General features: G+C 51.1%; 2 protein-coding genes across 4 annotated transcripts in view; both read right to left on the minus strand.

Annotated features, from left to right (window-relative positions):
- Nucleotides 1–288: 288 nt before the first annotated feature.
- On the minus strand, nucleotides 289–843 carry NEUROG3 (neurogenin 3). Its single transcript, XM_054206998.1, has one exon. It carries the CDS (start codon nucleotides 841–843, stop codon nucleotides 289–291), a length of 555 nt encoding a protein of 184 aa, XP_054062973.1.
- A 13011-nt stretch (nucleotides 844–13854) lies between these two features.
- TSPAN15 (tetraspanin 15) overlaps nucleotides 13855–21630 on the minus strand; it is a 35196-nt gene continuing 27420 nt past the window's right edge. The window contains exons 5-8 of one of the 3 annotated variants that reach the window (XM_054204597.1): nucleotides 20531–20647; nucleotides 17240–17287; nucleotides 15731–15847; nucleotides 13855–15141 (exon numbers count right to left, since the gene is read on the minus strand). In XM_054204597.1, coding sequence (XP_054060572.1) covers nucleotides 14989–15141; nucleotides 15731–15847; nucleotides 17240–17287; nucleotides 20531–20647 — 435 coding nt within the window. In that variant the 3' untranslated portion in view covers nucleotides 13855–14988. The remainder of the gene's footprint in view (nucleotides 15142–15730; nucleotides 15848–17239; nucleotides 17288–20530; nucleotides 20648–21630) is intronic. The other 2 variants (XM_054204598.1, XM_054204596.1) reach the window with 2 other exon arrangements.

Below are 21630 nucleotides of genomic sequence, written 5' to 3' on the forward strand. Positions count from 1 at the left end.
CTGGATCACCGCTGCCAAAAATACTCTTATATACAAAATATATATTTGTTACGAAATATAATCAATAAATACCGATAGCGACAAATTAATATAATTTACCGTTTCCGAGTACAAAACCGTGATTTGTTTTTGTCCGCCCGCTCCCGCTGCGCTTCAGCCGAGGGGGACGGGGCAAAGGGGGGAGAGGGGCGCCCGCCGCCCCCCGGCGCGCAGCGCGGGGAGCCCCCCCTCGGCTCCGCCGGTTATTTGAAGGCCAAAAGCGGGGGGGAAAGCAGGCGGGCGGCGGGCTCAGAGGAAGGCGGGGAAGGCGGCGGGGCCGCGGCGCAGGGCGGCGGGCGGCGGGGCGGCGGGGCAGGGGGAGTCCCAAGGCCCGGGGGAGGCGGTGGTGGCGGCGGCGGCGGGGGGTGGCGGCGGGATAGGGGACTCGGGCAGACCCTGCTCGGCCAGGCGGAGGCTCTGGGTGAGCGCCCAGATGTAGTTGTGGGCGAAGCGGAGCGTCTCGATTTTGGTGAGCTTGGCGTCGTCGGGGAAGGTGGGCAGGACGCTGCGGAGCGCGTCCAGGGCGGAGTTGAGATGGTGCATGCGGTTCCTCTCCCGGTCGTTGGCCTTCATGCGCCGACTCCTCTTCTGCTTGCTGAGCAGCCCCTCACTCCGCGCCTTGCCGCGGCCCCGCCGCGCTTTCCCCTTCCTGCGGGCCGCCGCCTCCCGCGGGGCCAGGGCGCTGCGGGCCGGCGAGGCGCCCTGGCTGCCCGCCGAGCCGCCGCCGGCTGCGGCGGGGGGGTCCTCGGCGCCGCCGAAATAGGGCTGCCCTTCGCCCGGCGAGCGGTCGCTCTGCGGGGCCATCCTGCAAAGCCAAGCGGGGAGCGGTGCGGTGGCCGGCCCGGGGGAGTCCTCTCCCCCGCGGCTGTACCTGCTGAGCCCCTGCGAGGCTGTGGGGCAGGAGAGCAGCTCTCGCTCCGCTGTCCGCCACCCCCCGTCGCCGGTCCCCCCTCCCCGCTTTCCCTCGAGTGCTGGCAGGAAAGGTTGCGCGTCCGGCACACGACTGCCGTTTAGCCCCTATATATATAGGGCCGCCAGACAATGGGGATTTCCCGGCCGGGCGGCGTGTGCGCCCCCCCGCCCGCACCCACCCCTTGGCACGCTTTTATCTTATCAGCCCGGCGGGAGCGTGCCGGGATCGGCACCGCCCGCCGCCCTGGCCCCGCCACCCGGGACCCCGCCGGCTCCCACGCCGTGCCGGGACCCCCCGCCACTGCCCGCCCCCTCTCTCTGTCCCGGACCCCGCCCGCCATCCCCCGGTACGGGACCGCCGGGCCGAGCCGCCGACCCCGACAAGCGGGGAGGGCTGCACCTCGGCCGGAGCGGCCGCGCACGCCGGAGCTCCGCGGGGGGCTACGAAGTGGATCGGGGCGGGCGGTCCCGGAGGTGACAGGGGGCTTCCGAGAGCCCGGTTGCGCAAAGCGGGGCAGCGGCGGGCCCGGCGCCCCGGCATGTCCAGGGACGTACCGCCAGGCCCGGCGGGGTTCCCCCTAGTGCCAACTTTTGGGGATCTCCCTGCCCCGCTCCGGCTCCGCTCGCTTCGGCAGAGCCACGACCACCTCCCGCCGCCTCGGCGTTGCGGGGCGCTCCCAGGACCCCCCGGGAGGAGCGAGGGGGACCCCCCCGCCTCGGGTGGTCCCTTTCCTCGCCCCCGCAGCGCCGGGGACAGCCCCACGTCCCCCGGGCACCGACCGGCGGAGCTGCGGATGCTGCCCTGCGAGCGGCGAGCGCCGGCACCGGTGTGGGGAGGGGGCACGCCGTTCCCTTGCCCCCCCGCGCCGTGTCTTTGCTCCCCGCAGGGAAACGAGCGCTGGGTCCCACGGGGGAAGGGCCTCCCCTCACCCCCCGGCCACCCTCGCCCCGCCAGCCCGGCGCTGGGCCCGGGGAGGACGGCTCCGCCACCAGCACTCAGTGCGCAAAACGTGTCGGGGACTTTTGCGCACCGGCTGCGGCGGGCGGCGGGGACCAGCCCGGCCCCGGGGCACCTTTCCCCGGTGGCGGGCGAGGGGGCCGGGGACGGCGGGGTCGGATCTCCCCCTGCACGGCCCGGCGCTCCCGGGGGTGCGGGCAGGGCCGCCGGGAGGGCGCAGCCTCGGCGGGGCGGGAGCCCCCCGCTCCTTCACCAAAGCGGCGCGGCGGACCCCGGACGGGGATACCGGCACCGGGAGCGGTCGGATCGTCCCGCTCGGGACCCTGCGGTGCAGGGAGCATCTTCCCCGGCCCGGCCCGATCCCCGAGTCCCGCGGGGCGGCCGCGGTGAGGGGCGGTGCGGTGCGCGCTGGCTCGCCGGGGAGCGCGGCGGGCGGGCAGCCCCGCTCCCCCGCGGCGGCGGCGGCGCTGGGAGGGCGGGGGGAGCGGGGCCGGCCACGGCGGCGGCTCGGGCGCCCCTTCTCGAGGGCCGGCTCGGAGGGCAGGGGAGGATGAATAGGAAGGGCCCGGCGGGGTTTGTTGGGTGTTTTTTGTGTGTTTTTTTTTGTGCCTGTGCAATTGGATGACAAAAAAATCTGGCGAGCGAGTTTCCAAGCCTCAGACTGCCCACTTCAAACGTCCTTCAAACAAAAGCTGAAGAGGAAAAGAAAGCCCCACCTGGTACCGCTGTTTGCTAAAATAATAATAAATAGATTTCGTTTAATAAATAATTACAAGAGATTGTAAAGTGGAGTGCTTTGGGAAGCATTAATCATGGGTCTGGGGGCAGACATCACCTGCTGGCAAACAAGACAACTTTATTGTTAAATCACCTTCCCACTGCCACTTTCCGATAACTCCCTCCCGTCGCCTCAAAGCCCGGCCGGGTATGTTTACCCATAGTTAGCATAACAAGCACCATATTACCACAAACGTGATAAAAATCTCCGGGGGCACCGCGGCGGGCTCCCACTCACACCTGGCTGGGCCGCCCCGGCGCGGAGCTGGCACCCAACCGCCCTTCCAGGAGGGGCCCTTCTGCCGTTTACATTGGCCTACTTTATGCTCCTTTATAACAGGTTTACTGCAATCCCTATCTCCCGGCCCTATTTGTCTTATTTTATTGAAAACATATGGTAACCAGCCCAGCCCCGGCGCATCTCTCGCCTGCCAGGCGTCGGGGACGTTTTGCGAACCGGGGCTCGACCGCAGCTCGCCTGCCCGCCGGGGGCTGTTGCTCGGGAGAGGGGAGGGTAGATAAGGCCGGGCCCGCTCCCGAACACTTCTGCCCCCATGGGCCGGGGGACCACCGGCGGCTCCGCTCCCTCCGCCCGCCCCGGGGACCGCCGGTGCGCGCGGTGGCGGGGGGCGCACGGCCGTGGCACCTGCGGCGGGGGCCTCCCCGCTTTTCCCCTCTCCCCCCGCGGCCGGGGGCTGCTCAGGAGGTACCGTGATTTGCGGTGCCATATGTCGAGCGGCTCAGAGCCGGAGCAGCTGCTGGCCCGGGCCCTACCTACCCGGCGCATAATACCTGGGAGCCGCAAGCCCTGCGTCCCCACCCCCCCACCCCTTCCCCGCCCCCCCCCCCCCCCGCTTTTGAGAGGGCAAACGCGGCTGGACCGGCTCCGCGCCTCTGTTTTCTGACTTTATTGTGGCGCCCAACAGATGCACGCCTGCCCCTCCTGCCCCTCGCCCCAGTGCGAGCGCGCTGCTCGGGACACAAGGAGCACAGATGCCAGGCGCAAGGTGCACCAGATGCCCCGCTTTGTGAATTCAAACAATATTTCTCCCTTCCTCCACTCCCCCCCCTCTTCCTCTTCCGACAAGAGGGAGAGGACAAGGGGCCGAAAAAGAAAAATATATTTAAAAAAAAAAAAAAAAAAGAGGAGAAGAAAGGAAAAGCCCCGGCAAGCGGCGCCGGGAGCGCGTCCGCTGGAGCCGCCCGACGGGGCGCACGGCCGGGCGCAGCGCGGCGGCCCCGGAAAGGAAAGCGGCACCGGGCAGGGAGAGCGCAGCGCCGCGGGGACACCGCGGAGCATCCCCGGGAAATCATTCATTACCCGGGGAGCTCTGAGGAAGCGGCCCCCCGGGATCGGGAACGGGCGGAGAGGCAAAGGCTGTTCGGGAAAAGGAGGGAAAAGCCCGTTTCGCCACCGTAAACCTTCCCGGCTTTTGTGACCGGGGTCCGGCGCAAAAGAAAGAGTCCAGGGCAACAGGTACACGCACTGAGGGCTCGGCTAGCAACATCTCTCCCTGGTATGGGGCCAGGGCCACTGGAAAATACGTTCCTCCCTTGGGTGTCCCTCTCTGCAAAGTGAGTTCTGGTCAAGGCTGTTTAAGGAGAAACATGTCCCTAAGGTTAGAGCCCCTTTCTGCACTTCCTGCACAAATCCCACCAGCTGCAAAAACCAATCCTGTCCATAACCATCTGGCAGCCCTCTCCCTCTCTGTGCTGCAGAAATCTTGCTCAAAAGCCCAATCCATGCCAGAGCTGGTGGGTTTTCCTCTAGTCCCACTGGGAGCTAAGCTTGCATCTCACAGGCTCCAACTTACTAGAGCTGGGGGCTAATGCTACTCAGGGGCAGGAATAACCCAATGGAGCCCTGGGATGAGGGTTGCCATCACTGCACCAGAGGAGGAGAAGCCCTGATAGCCCACAGGGAAAGAAAACCCAAGAGTTTCCAGTGCACAATCCCGCTTTACGATAAGCCTCTTTCCATGCTTATGTGCTCTTAAAACAGCCTGGCAGGAGACAGCTTCATAAGGCTGCAAGAGCAGACAGCTGTTCTGAGACCAAAATGTATTTTGGGTCAGAATGCAACACTCTCAAGTACAGCAAAAACCTGGATTATCTCTGGATAGCACAGAGGAAAGGAAAAGAAACACCACAGAAGTGAAAGGCAGGGAACAAATACCAAATCCAAAAGGGTCAGTTGGATAGTGGGCTGTGATGCCTGCAGGTGGGTGCTTTGAAACCTCTTACCTTAAAGTCAACTATCCAAGTATCTCAACTCAAGTACTCAACTATACATGTATCTGTGCAGGTAGGAAAGGATGGTCCTCACCTCTCTGTGAGTCAGTTGCCTCCCACCATTCCCAGTTCTGCCAGGCTTGCTCCCTTCTCCACTTGTGGCAGGTGGTTCTTCACCCTCAACCCATTTCACCTGCCAGAAAGAGGGTTTCTCCTTTACCCTGATGACAGCCTGGGCAGACAGGATGGGTTACACATCCAGCACACTCTCTCATTCAGGTTGTCCAAGTGCTTTAATCTTTAGAACAAGTTTCTGGCGAGATCTCGCAGAAGCCACCGCCACCACGTTCCTCTGATGGTTGAATGAAACACAATGGGGGCTTAACAAGTGTTCAAGCGCACCTCCATCTTTAACTTGTCAGCAGCCCCAGTGGCCCAGAGTAAGCCCGTACTTGTGTATCTGCCTGCACCGAAAGCTCAAAGAATAACTGTAATTAGAAATTTCCTGTCTCCACAGCTACAATTCAACAGGACGAAAGTTCATGGCAGGATATCTCCAGCACTCAGACTTTGCCAGCTGGCAGGGGTCGTCTTCAGGTAGCAGTTGGACAACACAGATTGAGGCCTTAGTATTTATTTGCATCAGACCTCCTTTAGCCATCAATAAATAGTCGAGGATATACTGATCTCAGACTACCATCTTCCTGATTGGCACTTCTCTCCTGTAAGGGCAAAAATCTAACTTCTAGCATTTTGATGCCCAGTGAGATTCTAAGCACAGTGTGGACTGGCCATATTGGCGCCCTCTGAAACTCCTCACCTCCCAGATGCCCAGCAGATAGACAGTACTTCCCAACCTCCAAAAATAACGTGCTTTCCTCTCTGACTTAGAGGCTCCACCGGTCAAACTTTGAACAAGCCAGAAGGCACCAGAGCTGGCTTTTGAAAAGTGAAAATGTTACTAAAAGCCAGGAGTCTGGAAGGAAATATCCTGGAAGCAAGGGCAGAGGTGCCCTGAGGGACACACACACACCACTAACGCCTCTCCGGATTTTCATCGAAGTCCTCAACGCGAGAGGAAGCAAGGCGTGGGCGCTTTGACGTTTCCTTTGCAAACCAACATTACTGCCACTGCGATGTGCCCAGCATGGTGCTGGGGTCACCGCTCCAGCTGGACCACTGCTAGCAGAAGGGATGTGATATGACCCATAAAGGTGTGGTGTGAATATTTTGCCTGCTGTCCCAGTGACTTGCCCAGAACCAGCTCATGCTCCTCCCAGTGCCATTCCCAGCTGTGCCATACACATCTGGCACCCTTCAGTGCTGTGATGACAACTCTGGTACTAACCGTCCCAGGGGGCTGAATGCAGTTGCAGCCCCACACAAACCCAAACAACACCAGCTGCATAGCTCACCTGCCCACACCCCCAGTGTATGACCCCATCCCCTACTTGACCATCCCTGTACCAGCCCAGTCTCTTCCCATCTCCTTCCAGTCTCAGGAAGAAGCATGCCTCCTCACCCACCTTCCTCCGTCCCAGCCTCGCCATCCCCTCAGTCCCATCCCTGCATCTTCGTGCCCCTCTCCTAGCATGCCTTGCGCTGGTGTCCCTGCCGGGCAGCCTTGTCACCTCCTTCCAGCTTTCCCGAGCTATCCCTGCCTATCTGCACACACCCCACCCTGCCTCCTGATGCTGATACCCCTCTCCCAACCCTTCATCCAGCATTGGAGTCCATCTGCTGAGTCCCTGACTTTGAATCAGAGCCTTCTCCTGCCCATTACTGCAGCACTGAGAAGACAAATTTAAATACAGAAAGGATCATTTTATCCTCCGAGTTGAGGCGTATAACAAACCTGGGGAGCCCGTGAGTGGCACAGCCTCTCCTGCCAGCCTGTGCCAGGACCTCTGGGAAGGTGAGCAGCAAGCCTGACTTCTGTACCTCCATGAGAAATGATGTATTTTCAACAAAAAGGAAAAAAACCCTCTGGATATTTTCACACAGAACACTGAGCGATCATAACACATCCTTTTAGCTGCAGCCCAGCTCTGCAAGGCAAGTTGTGACCAACCTGTACCAATCCATGGCAACGCAATTTTGTTGAGCCAGGACCAAACCTCGTGGCGACAGGTTGTAGCAATGGGAGAAAGGCAGTGATCTCATGGCAGGTAGCAGCAAGGAAACCTCAAAACACTCTACCCACCTGGATGCATCCAGAGCATTTTAGCCATTTGTGTGGCAACACCAGCCCCCATCTGCAGGGAGGGGAGCACCAGCTTATTGCTGGCCATGCCAGAAAAGCCGGGCTTAAGCCCAAGGCAGGGAGGGATGCTCCTGCCCAGAGCCCAAAAGGCAGCCTGCAGGGATGGGGCTCTCGCCCACAAAACCCCTCAGGGATGGAGACCATGCCCAGCCACCTCGTGAAGCTCTGCCAAGTCCTTTGAAGCCCCGTGAGGGTCTGAGCTGGGTCCCACAGTGCTGGCACTGTAGACACTGGGCTGCCATCCCCGCCATGAATGCACAGGTTCCGGGTCCCAGCAGCTTCCTGGGTTTTGTCAGCACCTTTATCAGTTTCCTTCAGGACAACATTTCTTCAAACCTACTACAGCTCTTTTGGACACCCTGCCCCAGCCACACCCGGCAGCTCCCGGGTACTGGCACCTTTCAGGGGTCTCTGGCTCCAAGCAAAGTCCCCATGGTCAGGGACACATCATCCCACATCCCCTTATCATCCAATATCCCCCTGCCTGGGGGCTATGCCTCCCTCCCCCAGCTCTTCGCCACAATCCCCACCATTTTTCACCATCATTTAAGTTTCTGAAGTAATTTCTTTTTTCTTTTTTGTCCTCTTTTTTTTTTTTTTTTAAAAAGCAAACCATCTACCATATGTTCTCCCCTGAAAGGGGTAATTGTTAACAGATCATTAAAACACCGTGGCGAGTGCTCTGAGATTCCTTCCCTCCGTCTTACGCATTATCCCATCTCTGTCACCCTTTCAATGCGGCTTTGAGGGCTCTGCTTTTCTAACTTCCTTCTTGAGGGGGGGGGGGGGGGGGCGGGAAAAAAAAAAGAAAAAAAAAAAAAGAGAGAAAGAGCCACTAAAGTGACCCTCTTCACAGCTCTCCTCCTTGCTTTTCAATGTCTTTTTCGACACCCAACAATAATCAGGGTGGGGGGCTGGCATGCCGCCGCTGCTGCCGCTGGGCTGGGCACAGCAGAGACGCATCCTGCCCCTTTCATGGGATGCCAGGGTTGGGAAGGCAGAGTGAGGTGCCGCAGGGGTGCTTCAGCCGCCCCATGGGCGCCTACGGCCCCTCCTTCCACTGCTGGGCAATGGGGCTGCTTGCCATGGGATGCTCGAAAGGTGCATCCCATCCGTCCCAGTGCCTTTGTCCCCACTCCTGGGGCTGCAGGATGACCCCATGACACACACATGCATCCCTGGCTGAGACAGAGAGTATTTCTTAAAAAGCTCATTTCCTCCGGTGGATTGGATGCTTTTGGTGGCACAAATACATTTTATATGGAAATAAGCTAACAGCTGGCCAGGAACTGAACTAAGCCCAGAGATGGAAGTGTTTTGGGGGGGCTTGGACATGTCATCTCCCTTTCCTGGAGGACAAACACTATTTTAAGAAACACCAAATGCCAGGGACCATCAGGGCACAGACCGCTTTTACCTGAGCCACTGTCTCAGCTGAGGTGAGCACAGGCACACCACCAGCATCTGTCCCCTTTGCTGGGACAAGAACCTTCCCAGAGCTGTGCCCATGCGTCTCCCAACCCCACATGCAGGGAGAGGGACCCTGGGAGGGCTGTGAACACCACTAGCAACAGCAGTCCTCTTAGTGCCATGTTCAACAATGTCATTTTACAAGGAAAGCGAGCCAGCAAAGCTACGACAAGTCTAGGATATGTCTGATGCTGTTGCAAGCCAGGGGACTGAAAATCATCGCCATCATCTCTGTTGCCCTGAGATGAACCAGGAGGGCTTGCAGCTGCACAGCCCCTCACCACTGAGAGAAGGGCAAGGAGAAGACCGAGGAGAGGCAAAGATGTGTGCCAACAGTGGCATTACACATGTTCGATTCCAGAGTGATAGCTGCCAAACTCACATGAGCACCACCAGCAAAGGCTGAGGGACACCTCATCACAGTCTCCCTACTCTTGTGATTGGAAAGGTTGAGGCTTTCAGAGCTCACTTGTGTTCCTTACCTGTATCTTCTCCCCTTCTAACACGGACTTGACCATTCCCCCAGAGGACCGTGTTCCCCGACTCACCACAGCCTGCAGCCGAGTTTCAGGCATGGTTTGCACTACTCCTTCGGCGCAGCCACCTTTCCCAGCACCGACATGAAGCCCTTTGAATTTGCATTTCACCATCCCAGCAAAGGAGCGTGCTGCATTGACCTGAACTGGTTTGAGCGACACGGGACTAATTTCTCTTCTAATGCTAGGGAAAACTGCACTTTTAAAAGACTCTAGTGTCTGAATTTGTGAAAATACTTACTTTATAGCCAGCTATGGTACACGGGTTTGAAGGTCTCAGTGTTTTCGAGTTGGCCGGGTGCGGGTATGAGGAGGAGCGAGACCCAGGCACTTGACCCAAGCTGGCCAACAGGATTATTTCACACCACGAACGTCACTTTCAAGGTAAATCAGAAAGGTTGCTGAGGAGTTCTCGCTCTTCCATGGTGGCTGCCATCCTGAAAACTTCTTGCCCCTGTGCCAGAGCCCTGAGCCCTTCCCTTCCTCCTAAAGCCACAGCGCTCGCAGTGTCCCACATTGGCTGTCCACTGCCAGGAGTGCACAGCTTCCTGCTGATAGAATGGGCTGAGTATAATCCTGTATTGGTATTGAGATCAACACCGGTTCTTCAGTATCATTAATGTTAATTATTTAGTCTTATTTTATTAAATCTGTTTATATTTCAACCCTCGGGTTTCCTTATTTTTTTCCCCCCGATTCCCCTTCCCAGCTGTAAATGTCTAAATGAAGAAAAAAAAAAACAAAACAGAAAATTCAAAGCCCTGCATGCAAACTGCTCCAGGAGACAATAATCTCCAGCAGCTCAATGGCTTTGCCAGTGTCCGTGCGTAGCTCCAGGGACCTCACAGAGAGCTCCTTCTTCGGTCTGAGCTGCCAGCCTGACACACCAGCCCGTTACCCCCCTGGCTTTTGCCCTTCAGGAGCAGGTTTGTCCCAGAACCCCCCAAACACCCTCCCCCAGGGCATCGTTATGCTCATTTAACCCAGCAAGCTGTAGTCTCAAGTGGGAGAAGATGCTCTGCCGAGGGATCAGCCCCATGCGGTTCCCACTGCGGGGTCACTGAGCATCCCAGGAGCACTCAGACGGTGCCGGCAGCTCCATGTGCTTCTCCAGGCAAAGCCTTCCCATCCCCAAAACCTGCTGCAGGCAGTAACACCCTCACCTACGGCACTGACCCACAAGAAATCTCCGGGGAGGGCTGAGCACCGTGAAGGGGTGCAAGCTGCAAACCAGAACCCGACGTGGTTTTGCCCTGTTGTACACATCCAGGCAGATCGGCTCTTCTCCATCTCTCCTTTCCAGGATGGCAGCTTTCACCTACCTTTCATCTCTTCATCGAGGAAAAAAACTTCCCATGGAAGAAAAAGTACCTCCTGCAAGGGGGCAGGATACCCGCTTTCCCAGAAGGATTTAACAGCCGCCTTTGCCCAGGGCTCTTGTCGCTGCTGTGAGGCAAAATTTTAGTCCTTACAGCTGCAGAGGCAGACTTCAGGCCAGGAGCTGAACCTAAACAAAAGCAGTACTCCCACTCCAAGTGCAAAACCAGTCCAGGATTGGGTCAGTTTTAAGAAGCACGACGAACTGAACATAATTTCGGCAAGTTAAAGAGCAGCGCTGCTCTTACCACCACAGATGAAGATGCTGCCCTCTCTCCCCACCCCCCAGAAAGGCGTAGACATCAAACAAGGATGCCAACACAAAGCAACTTCACGTGCCACCAGTGTGCTCAGGGTCGAGCTGATCTCCCTGGCCCAGTAGAGCCCAGAGGATCCTGGGCAGCAGGAGAACCTGCACTCTGCATCTGAAAGACCCACCAGGTTATTTCTTACCTGAAACCACCCAAGCACCTTTTGATAATCAGCTTGTACAGAAAATCATGAGTGCTGCAAAGCCCTGGTGAAGCAAAGGGCCTTAGGAATACAAATCTGCAAAACAACTTTTAGCTAAATGGTTTTTAGGTCTTCAACACCGAGGTTTTTTCCCCATCAGTAGGAAATTAGCTCACCCCACCTCCGAGGATCGTTTTCCAGGCCAGGTTGTAATGAGCAGCCATATCCCGAGCGTCCCGCTCTGCCTCATGAACAAATGCTAATTGCTGCAGAGGTTTGGGGCTAACGAGGGATTTCCAGCTTGTGGGGGGGTGGGGGGACACACACAAATCCCACACGAGGGGGCTTCTGGAAGCAGGGCCTGGGGACAGGGCCACCAGAGAAACGCTGGTGCCGTATGGACATGCTGAGCGGAGATTTAATTCACAGCCAGCAGAGATTTAATTAGTGCCTCATGATATGGCATACCCACACCACCAGAGGGAGAGCTGCTTGGCGTTTCTCCTCTGGAACTGCACTAATGAAAGATTTTTATTGCGTAACATCATTGTACAGCATCAACCGTGCACGATGCTCCAGCCAGACCCTAAGTTCACCTTAGCGTGCATCGCCCGAGTGCTGTGCCAAGGCCATGCCTGGATGGCCTGTAATTATTTGAAATATAGAGGCAAATATCTATTTCTAGCTGAATGGTACATGGTTCTCAGTGAAAAAACCCTCCACGTTGCTGGAGCACAAACAGCTGCCCAACGTCCATGGAGGGCAGGGAAAGCAGGAGCACACAGAGGATGAACCATAGGAAGATTGCAGTTGTTGGAGCACTTTAAAATTACACACACACACAAAAAAAAATCCATAATAGTTCTGGGATTTTGGAGAGTTGCCTCAGTTGTTTAAACAGCAGGCAAGGAACATTTCCTAAAGCAGATTAAGGATGCATCTGTGAGGATGAGGAGTGTGGCTGCTCCCGCCAGGAAGGCAGGGATTGAAATAGACCAGCATTCTTCACCCGTTTTAAAATCAACTTTCGTGTCAGCTGTCTAGAAAAGCCCAGATGACCTTTGCTAGTACGTCTGCAGTGGTTTTCACTTAGAGCCAAATGCAAAAATCAGACCAGGACAACATTTTGAGTGCAGCCCTTTGCGTTCTTCCAGTCGAGTTGTTTGCAGACACAGGGACATGCATATATAAAAAGAAAATGCTGGCAGTGGGGTCAGTGACACCTGTGGAGCACCAGCTGGAGAGGAGCTGCAGATTGACTAACACTGCCACCACATCCCCTCCAGACCTGGCTGCTGCTGATGAACTGGGCAGGACGGAGCGCATCCCTGCAGGGTCAGCAGCTCAGGATAAAAACAGCTATTTGTAAGCACACGAGACACCTTGTGCACATACAAACCCACTCAAAAGTCAATCTACAAACGGGACACAGCATGGCACACTGAGAAGAGCCAAGCCTCATGCTTAAGAGTAAATTCACACAGCCCCATCGCGGTCTCCCCATCATGCCCCACAGCTCAGGCAGCTGAGCAGAGGCCCGCTGTGTCCCTCTCCTCCAGCCAACTCCTGATCAGCATCATCCTTCCCTCTGGTCACCACGCGCCTGGGAAGCCAAGAGGTAATTTCTTCAGATCCGAGGGAACGGGAAGGATCGACAGTGTTTGCATCAATCATTTATTAAACAGTCACACAGGCTTAGTCCATGATTGAAAGGTAACTCCCCCCCGAAACACTGCATACAACAGAGAGCACTGAGGTTGGCTGAAAGTTCAGTACAGCCAACAGATTTCCTTGCTAAAGGAGTTTCTCCTGGTATCCCCAAATACTCTCCCCTGTTCCGTTTAAACCACCCAAATTTTAGACATGCTTCCATCATCTCCTCCTTTCCCGAGTATCTTGTACTTCAAACCACCATCACATTTACAAGACGCTATTAGTAAAGAAAGAAAAATTGCCTTTGTCATCAAAGAAAAATTACCTTTGTCATTCGCTCCTTCACATTTTATTACACCCTTCCTGCCATCTCAAATTCGAGCGTTAGTCCCCTCTTGCTGAAGGCCAGGGCACGGCTCTGCATCCGATGATACCTCAAGCTCCTGATGCCTTCAGCTCCCACCTCCCCACCTTGCCCTCCACAATAAACTAGTTTTGGCTTCAATCTTCCTATCCTTCACCAGCAGTCATCCCGGTCCTCTGAAGCTGCCCCCTTCCTCTTCCCCTTCCTCCCTTTGTACACGAATCCACCCTTAAAATACACCTTTGCTTCTTAACTTACCACAACACATTATTCAGGACAGAGATGAGGAAAATCTAGGCGACGGCGATATGGAACAATTAAATATGTAACCATGTTCGGTACCCAACGCTAGAGTGTGCTGTGTAGGAAATAACCTCGTACTGTGGATGATGGCCTTGGTAATGATGCGGGATCTCTCTCTCCAGACACTGTCAGAAACACTGAAGAACTGGATCAGTCATTTTTTTTGGCTCCTGGAAACGCATGAAGCTTCCTCAGAAATCCTTGGTGAGGGCGGAGAGCTAAGCAGCAAACACAGAGTTTTGAAGAAAGCATTGAAGAAAGGACAAGACACGTTCAGGACAAGGAAATTAAACAAAAAACAACAACAGCAAAAACAAACAAACAAAAAAAACCCCCACCCCACCACAAAACAAACAAACAATTAAAAAAAAGCAGAAGAAAAGCAGCAAGGAGAGAATTATATCAGATGTTCCTCTGTGTGACTCAGTGGAGTGTCAGAAGAGACGGGATTCACAAAGGCAGGATACAAACCAAACCTGCTTTATTCTCCTCCTCCTGAATTTGTTTATTTGAAGCATCGTGATAATCAGGTCGTGCATTTTGCCTGCCAGGCCTGGCTGGGGGCTGGAAATACCGCAGAGAAAGGCTCAGGACAAAGCAACGACAACAAAAACCCTAGAGCTCTCAGCGACTTCCCAAGAATTGTCTCTGATTCACTCAGAGAAGGAAGCAAGGCACAGACCTTCAGGGTCTGTCCCAAACCCCAGGCAAGTCAGCACCCACGCCAGAACCACAGCTCAACGTATTTCTACCTCTTGATGCAGCATTTCAGCGACAGGCTTAACTTAGATAAGAAAATAAAAAGCATTTTAAACAAAACCTTCATGCTTTTTTTGGAAAAAAAAAACAAACAAACTTGTTTTTATTTTGACAAGAACAAAATTTAGAAACACCTCAACATACAGAACTCAAAAAAAAAAGAAAATCATAAACTTCCTAATTAATTTACTAAATAGGAAAAATACAGTACATACAAGACTCAAACATCCTGTAAGTTTATACAAAAGCCAGACAGTAACAAATTGCATTAAAAATATATCAACCATTACCTGACTGATTCGACATCGGCATTTGCCCCATTATTAAAAGGCATAAAAGACTGAGCAATGAAAGTGTTCAGCATCACATCCATTATTGTCAGTAAATTCATCAAGATTAGCATAAAAAAGTCTATTAAACACACGTTTAATATTCACCATGTAGATCAGTAAGAAATCATTTTTGGAAAGAGTAAGAAAATAAAATCGGAAAAGACAAACATTTAAATACGACATCCCAAGGCGCAAAGGCTCTTCCTAGAAATCTACCTTTGAGTCTTCCCAGAATCATTTTGCCAGCTGCGTTATCACTCAGCAATCATTTTAAAAAAAAAAAAAAAAACCGAAACAAAAAAAACCCCAAGATTTAATGATCCACCAGCCCACCTTCCAGCAGCGTCATGACAGCGCAGCAGCATCGCCAGCGGCCCAGAGCCCTCCTGGCATGTCTTTGGCTGCAGACACACCGAGGGCAATGAGGCTATGGGGGTATCGGCCCGTCTCCTGGCCAATGCATTACACCCCCAGTCTGTAATAGCCAGCACAAACCGCAACAGGGGGATTTGCCTTTTTTTTTTTTTCTTTTTTTTTAACCATATCTGAGGTTTCTGAATTCACCCCGGGTAACACATGCAGCAGCCGGCTCCAGTGAACTCAGGGGCAGATCTCTGCCCCACGTCTTCAAACAGTCTTTCGCTCAGTTTGTGCTCGGTGATGATGTCTTCCACCCGAGTTATGTACAGCAAGGACAACAACACCCCCAGGAACTGTGAAAGGAAAAGGGGAATCTCTTGTCAGGGATCAAATACTGCTTAACTTGCGCTTCTCGCAGCAGTTGTTACAAATTATGTATACGTACGTCGGACATACGGGCAGGCATGCCATATATATACAGACGGAAACTCACATTGTTATTCTTCTTTGCATACAGGGGAATAAACGGACCGTTTTTGTGAAGAGCTAATACAGCAGAATTACCACCCCTGTGCCTTGGAGCATTGGAAAGTCTTTGTGGATGCAGCTCAGGGGAGGAGAGGACTCAAAAAAACCCCAAGCAAAACGAAATCAACACACTAAACCCTGTAATATATCACAGTAATGCTACTAAAACAGCAGAATTCCACCTCAGCTTATCGGTTATGTTAAATTTAAATTAAAAATTATAATTAAATATAGTCAGATGGGATTTCGCATCTCGCTGCACCTGGTCCAGTGGGAGGTGTCCCTGCCCATGGCAGGGGGGTTGGAACGAGATGATCTTCAAGGTCCCTTCCAACCTAAACCATTCTATGATTCTATATTGTAGTGACAAATCAAATCCTCCCTTTAATGGAGAATGAGCTGGCCCCTTCTTACCTGGGGTAGCAATATGCCGAGCAGCACGCCAGCCATGATGCTGTAGTTGTCCAAAAACCAAATGAGCACCGCATTCGTGCATCCACGGACATATATAATATTCTGAACACTCAAGCGCTGCAAAATAGCAAAGCAGACACTCAAACAGGCAGTCGCACTGGCGTATGATACAGTTAACACGTGGTAATTCCAATTTCAGGGAGGCAAATTTGGTTCTCCTTCCCATCTCTTTAAACCCACTGAATTTGACACAAACCTCATCACTAATTCTTCCGTCTGTTTTTAAGTTGTTCCCCACCCAAACAAGTTATTTTATTTTTTAAACCTCTTTTTTTTTTTTTTTTTTTTTTTTTTTGCAACTACTTTTCTAAAAGAAATGCATCCCATTCTCATTTTAGGCCACTTGGAAAGTAGAGAAGTCTCCCCTTGGCTTCTACCTCCGCTTCCAAGTTGAAAGTACAGCAGTGGAAAAAACACAAATCAGGGACAATGCAACAGACTCTAAAAAGGGCAGGAACAAGAGGATTTCAGATTCAGTCCTGCAAGCTGCGCTGCACCGTGACCCCAACCCATAATATAGAAAGCACTTGAGGCTGCGAAGGGTCCTAAGCAGATGAATGGGGTAAAATTAAGCATATGCTTAAGTGCTTTGGGCGTTAGAGCCAGGCTGGAGAGTTGAGGTGATTAAGCCATAAATCAATGAATCTGAATGAAGGCAGGTCATATGTAAAGATAACCAGTAATCCCCAAAACCAACAACCCAAGCCGGCATTGTGCGCCAAGTGCCTCAAACGACCTGGGAGAGGGGCTTTTTTTAGACCAACTGCCCGCACCAGCACTCCAATGCCAGGAGTGGAGAACTTAGAGCGGATCCAATTACTGATTTCCCCGCTTAATCACTCTGCAATTAGTGCCTTGAGCCGTCAGTCTCTACTCTGGAGTCACTGGGCTTTTCCCAAGAGGGAAAACCAGAGGAAAAGGAGGCCCCGTCCCGCTCCCGGAGGGAGGAGAGGGCTGCCAACACAACCTGGGAAGTCCCACTCCTCTTCCAGGAATAATTAACAGGCTTAAAAATAAAACACCCACTACTGGGATATAAAATACTTAGAAACAGCTAAGTTGGCTTTAGCGAAACCAATTTTACTCAGTGAGAAATTTGGGCTTTTTGGTATTAAAAGCTTTCCCCAAGTCAAGTTGCCACTTAAATGTATTAGAGCATCTTTCTTTTTATTAACTGTGCAATTAGCTTAAGTGGGGAGGAGCTTTGGGAAGAAACGTTTCATACACGTTGAACAAGGCATCATGGAAGATACCAGGAAGGGAAGATACCACAATCAAACAAGATTAATTTTTTTAATATATGAAAGCTACTCCAGATAAAATAATTTTAATTGCTGGTTTAACTGTCTGGTAGATTTAAGTACGCAGAAGACAGTTTTATAGCTGACCAAAAAGAATGCAGAGAAGCACAACCTTTTGCCCCGACAGGATGGATGCCGGTTACTTTACCTCTTTGTCAATGGTTTTGTATCCGCACATAGTGTTGATGATGTCTGTCTGAAAGGAAAACAACAAATATAAACCATAGCAGAAAACAAAAATCACAAAAGAAATTATTTTTACTCTTCTTGTGTTCCCTTTAGTTCATCTAAAAGCAACAACAGGGGATTACTCGCCAGCCCAACACCGATTTCTTCCCAGCAGCCCCAGGGTCAGACGTAGACACAGCTCGACGTGATTTTAGAGAAATCAGTCCTGCCAGTGTGTCACAACACAAGACTGTATTTGAACTATATCTATCCAGCAAGACCAACGCGGCACCAGAAACCAATGCCAGCTGCAACAGAGCTCTACGCCACAGCTGTTTCCACGGAACAAACAGCTGAGTTCAATTTTACGGCCTTAGTAACTTAACACATTAAGAAAACCAGGGATGAACACAGCCATCATACCATCACGATGACAAATTTAAGCTCAGAAGTATCTGAAACCCAAATAACAGCCAACACTACAAATGCTTACAGGAAAATTTTACAAGACTAAATTTATTATGATATATTTTTATATGCCATAATATATATGAATATAAAATTCTTATATTTAAAAAAAAAGCCACTGAGCGCTTGCATTTATCACAGATTAATAATGCTTTTTCGGTGGCCATTTTAATATTTTGCTTGCATCCCGAAGCTCTACCTGGCCTGGCAAAGCTAACGTGGAAATACCGTCCTTCACTTGCAAGTCGACCAACGTAAAGCCCAGCAGCATCAAAGGAAGCCAAAGACACGGAGGAAAACGAGAATACGCACATGAGGAAAACAAGGCAGAGGAAACTCCTGTTTATTGATATACCCTCCTACTAAATTAAGACAAGATGTAGAGACGTTTCATTTACATTTATTTTTTTTTTTTTTGCTAAGGGGACATCGTGGCACAAGAAAACATACACAACAGAGAGAAATGCACTAGAAACAGAGGTTTATAAGCATTTGGAGACGGATTTTTATCTGCTACGCTAGAGTAAGTGTTGGATGAATACTTGGACTTGAAAATAGTCCCTTCAGAGCCTCCCTCAGAATGAGCCTGGCTCGTCTTAGCACAGGGCTTTTTAAGAGGATCAAGATCCAACCTCCAACATTAGCGGGAGTTTTCCATGACTACAAAGCGAATGAGTAATCACAAACCATATCTGTAGTTTTCCAGGACAGAAACCAGCCTGTATTTGGAAGCATTTGTCAAACATAGAAGATTTATGCATCTTCTGGTTGGGTTTTTTTTTCCATACAGCTAGGGTGTTAGTGCCATCCTGCCAAGTACGCATCCATGCCGCTTGGATGTCACAGGGCACACCGATGGCATCCTGGGGTGGCAAAGCCACAAGCCCTAATGTACTGCAGCTTCTCGCCGAACAGCCCACCCTTAAATCAGAAGTTTGCTTGTTATTTGCTGATAGGATGAGGGGTAACGGTTTTAAACTGAAAGAGGGGAGATTTAGATTAGGTAACAGGAAAAAAATTCTTTACTGTGAGGGTGGTGAGCCCCTGGCCCAGGTTGCCCAGAGAAGCTGTGGCTGTCCCATCCCTGGAGGGGTTCAAGGCCAGGTTGGACGGGGCTTGGAGCAACCTGGTCTGGTGGGAGGTGTCCCTGCCCAGGGCAGGGGGTGGCACTGGGTGATCTTTAAGGTCCCTTCCAACCCAAACCATTCTACAATTCTATGACTTTAGGGCTTCTCCCCGCCTTTTGATTAACTTCCCTGAGCTCAACACTTTGCCAAGCTACCTTTAGGCTGCAAGTATTCTCATCTCCCCCTCCCCAGTTCCCAGTGCAGCATACGGAGAATATACTCCCCGTTTTCCTCAGAGTAGTTTTTATTTTAGCGCTTTCCCGCCTGACAGGTTGCACTTGAAACCCACAATGTGTTTGATTATTTGTGCCACCGCTGCACAGGCACCTGGCATTAGTCGTCATTGGTTATTGCAGCGCTTCGCCTTCACAGTACCGCTGTATTTCCACACACATCAACTAACCTTTTTAAAACAAGACTTCAGCAGAGAAACCAGGGCTACAGAAAAACAAGCAGTACTTTGAATGACAACTAAAAAGCCAGATTGCTCTATCTTCCTTTACCATCAAAAGAACGCAAAATCCTGAGCTCTTCTGCTCAGCGCAGCTGTGGATCAGCAGACACTATTTTCATATCCACGGTTTTCTTATTCTCAAACACCTAAGGCTTAAAGAATAACTGTTTAACTTTGGTTTCTGAGAATAAATCAAAGCTCAGCGTAGATTTAAACAGTCTTTCTCAAACACAAAAAATGTGTAAGCATACGTAATAAACACCTTCCTATTATACACATTTCTCAGCAGGATTACCGACACAACTATTGCATTTATTTTTTTTAACTAAACAGCCTTTTTTTTAACTAAACAGCCATGCTCCAGGTAGAGCAGCACATAACAGGCACCAGTTGGCTATCCGCCACAATTTCTACTGTGTCTGCTTTTACACATACTCAATTTCTCTGTCTCATGTTCAAGACCAAAGACCAAAACCCAGTGAGGTGGGGACTGCCAATACTGGTTTTAAGGTGAAGGAATAGTTCTTTATCAAAATCAGCATTACGTCCATGCCTCAAGTGAAGAGCCACGACTTAAAACTGCTAAAATTTATATAAAGCATGTTTACATGGAACTTAATGCCTGCTCCTAGTGCTGCCAGCACCAGTTAATACCAGTTCATTGTAGGCTGAGAAACTGGTCCAGACTCCAGCTGACAGGTTGTCCCTTCCAGGGAGGATTTTAGCGGGTGGCAAGGCAGGCAATTTTCAGGGATGGGTTAAGGGCAGAGCAGCAGCTCCGGTCTAGACCTGCACCCACAAAGATGCACCAAGTCTGAGGTCACTTGCCGACATTTCTGGATTTCTCTGGGTGACAAGGTTGTTCTGTTCAGTTTTTAATTTCCTTTTCAGTAAGTCCAGGCTTCCTGGCAAAGCAGGAGCAGCAAACCCTGGGGGAAACACCAGCAAGACTTAACTTTCAGCAGCCCTGGTCCAGGTAAGCCAAGAGGTTAGAGGAGCTCCCAGAACCCTTCTGCATAGCGGGACAGTAACATGGACCAAAACCAATTCATTATTTTCTCCTTTTCAAGCTGTCAAGACCCCACGGATCCATAGCTCCTGTTATCAGGAGGGACCCATTTTCCTTCGCTTCTTCCCCCAGAATTTTCTAAAGTAAGGTATCTTTACAAGTGAAAGCTGGTGACCCAGCAGAGAGCAGCGATGCCGAGATGCTGGGACTTACCTTATTTGTGACACAGCAAGAGTAGGGCACCCCACAGGCCAGAGGTCCCGGCGCCGCACAGTTGTGGTATACGTTTTGTGACCAATCTCTGTAATCTTCCCCACCGCAGCACTTAAACTGGAAAAAAAGGACACAAAAGGCAAAGGAAAAAAAAAATTAGTATCTTAACAGAAATTCTTCTAAGAAGTAGAAAACAAAGTAAGAATAAAATAAAACAAAGTTAGACTGATGGTTGGACTAGATGATCTGAAAGGTCCCTTTTCCGAGTTGAAAAATTATCTTTTCAGGTCTGGACATCATTAAGTAATGTTTTTACATCCACTTCATCTCCAGCTGTAATATACTACTTCAATTTTTTTTTTTAAGGATTGTGACTGCACTTCTAAATGTAGTCTACAAACCAAAAGTGTTGCTTTAAGGCACAAAAAAAAATCTCACCAAAACATTTTGTGTGTAATTTAGTAGAACTGAGATCTGGCAAACAAATACCGTAAGTTTACACTGACTTAATACAAATATTCACTTTATATATTAATGAAGGGAAAAGAAGCAGCTTATTTAATCATTAAAATGTATATTCGCTGTAGGTATACATAATTTTGGGCAGTGCATGGAAACTTTAAAGCATTATGAGGTCTAATGACAGAATTTCCTCAGGATGGTTTGCTTTTGACAGACTTTCCATGCTAACTTTGTTTTTCAAAGCAGGCTGCCATCTCCATAACGATGTCGTAAAATATACATGACACTTCCTCAGTTAAATTATTTTTTTTGAATCATTATTTGTCATGGTCACTGACATCACACGGGCCCTCACATCACATTTCTGAACGTTTTTTGCTTCTTCTTTCGTCTCTAAACTGCACAGCAGAACTCTTCAACAATCCAATAAACTTTTCAACACACCAGCCTTAAAAAAAAAATAAGGCTGTGAGTCAACTACACATGCCATTAAGTAATGCTCAGCTGGGCTCAACACAATTTCTGAATTTTAATTACAGGTATATACACTTCCACAGGCATTTTCTTTGAATAACCACCTTGTTAAAAGAGCTTGCTAGGTGCCCTCAAGTGAAAATACAACAGCCCAGGTTCAAACA

Source organism: Rissa tridactyla, chromosome 6 (assembly GCF_028500815.1).
Source record: "Rissa tridactyla isolate bRisTri1 chromosome 6, bRisTri1.patW.cur.20221130, whole genome shotgun sequence".
Lineage (NCBI taxonomy): Eukaryota > Metazoa > Chordata > Aves > Charadriiformes > Laridae > Rissa > Rissa tridactyla.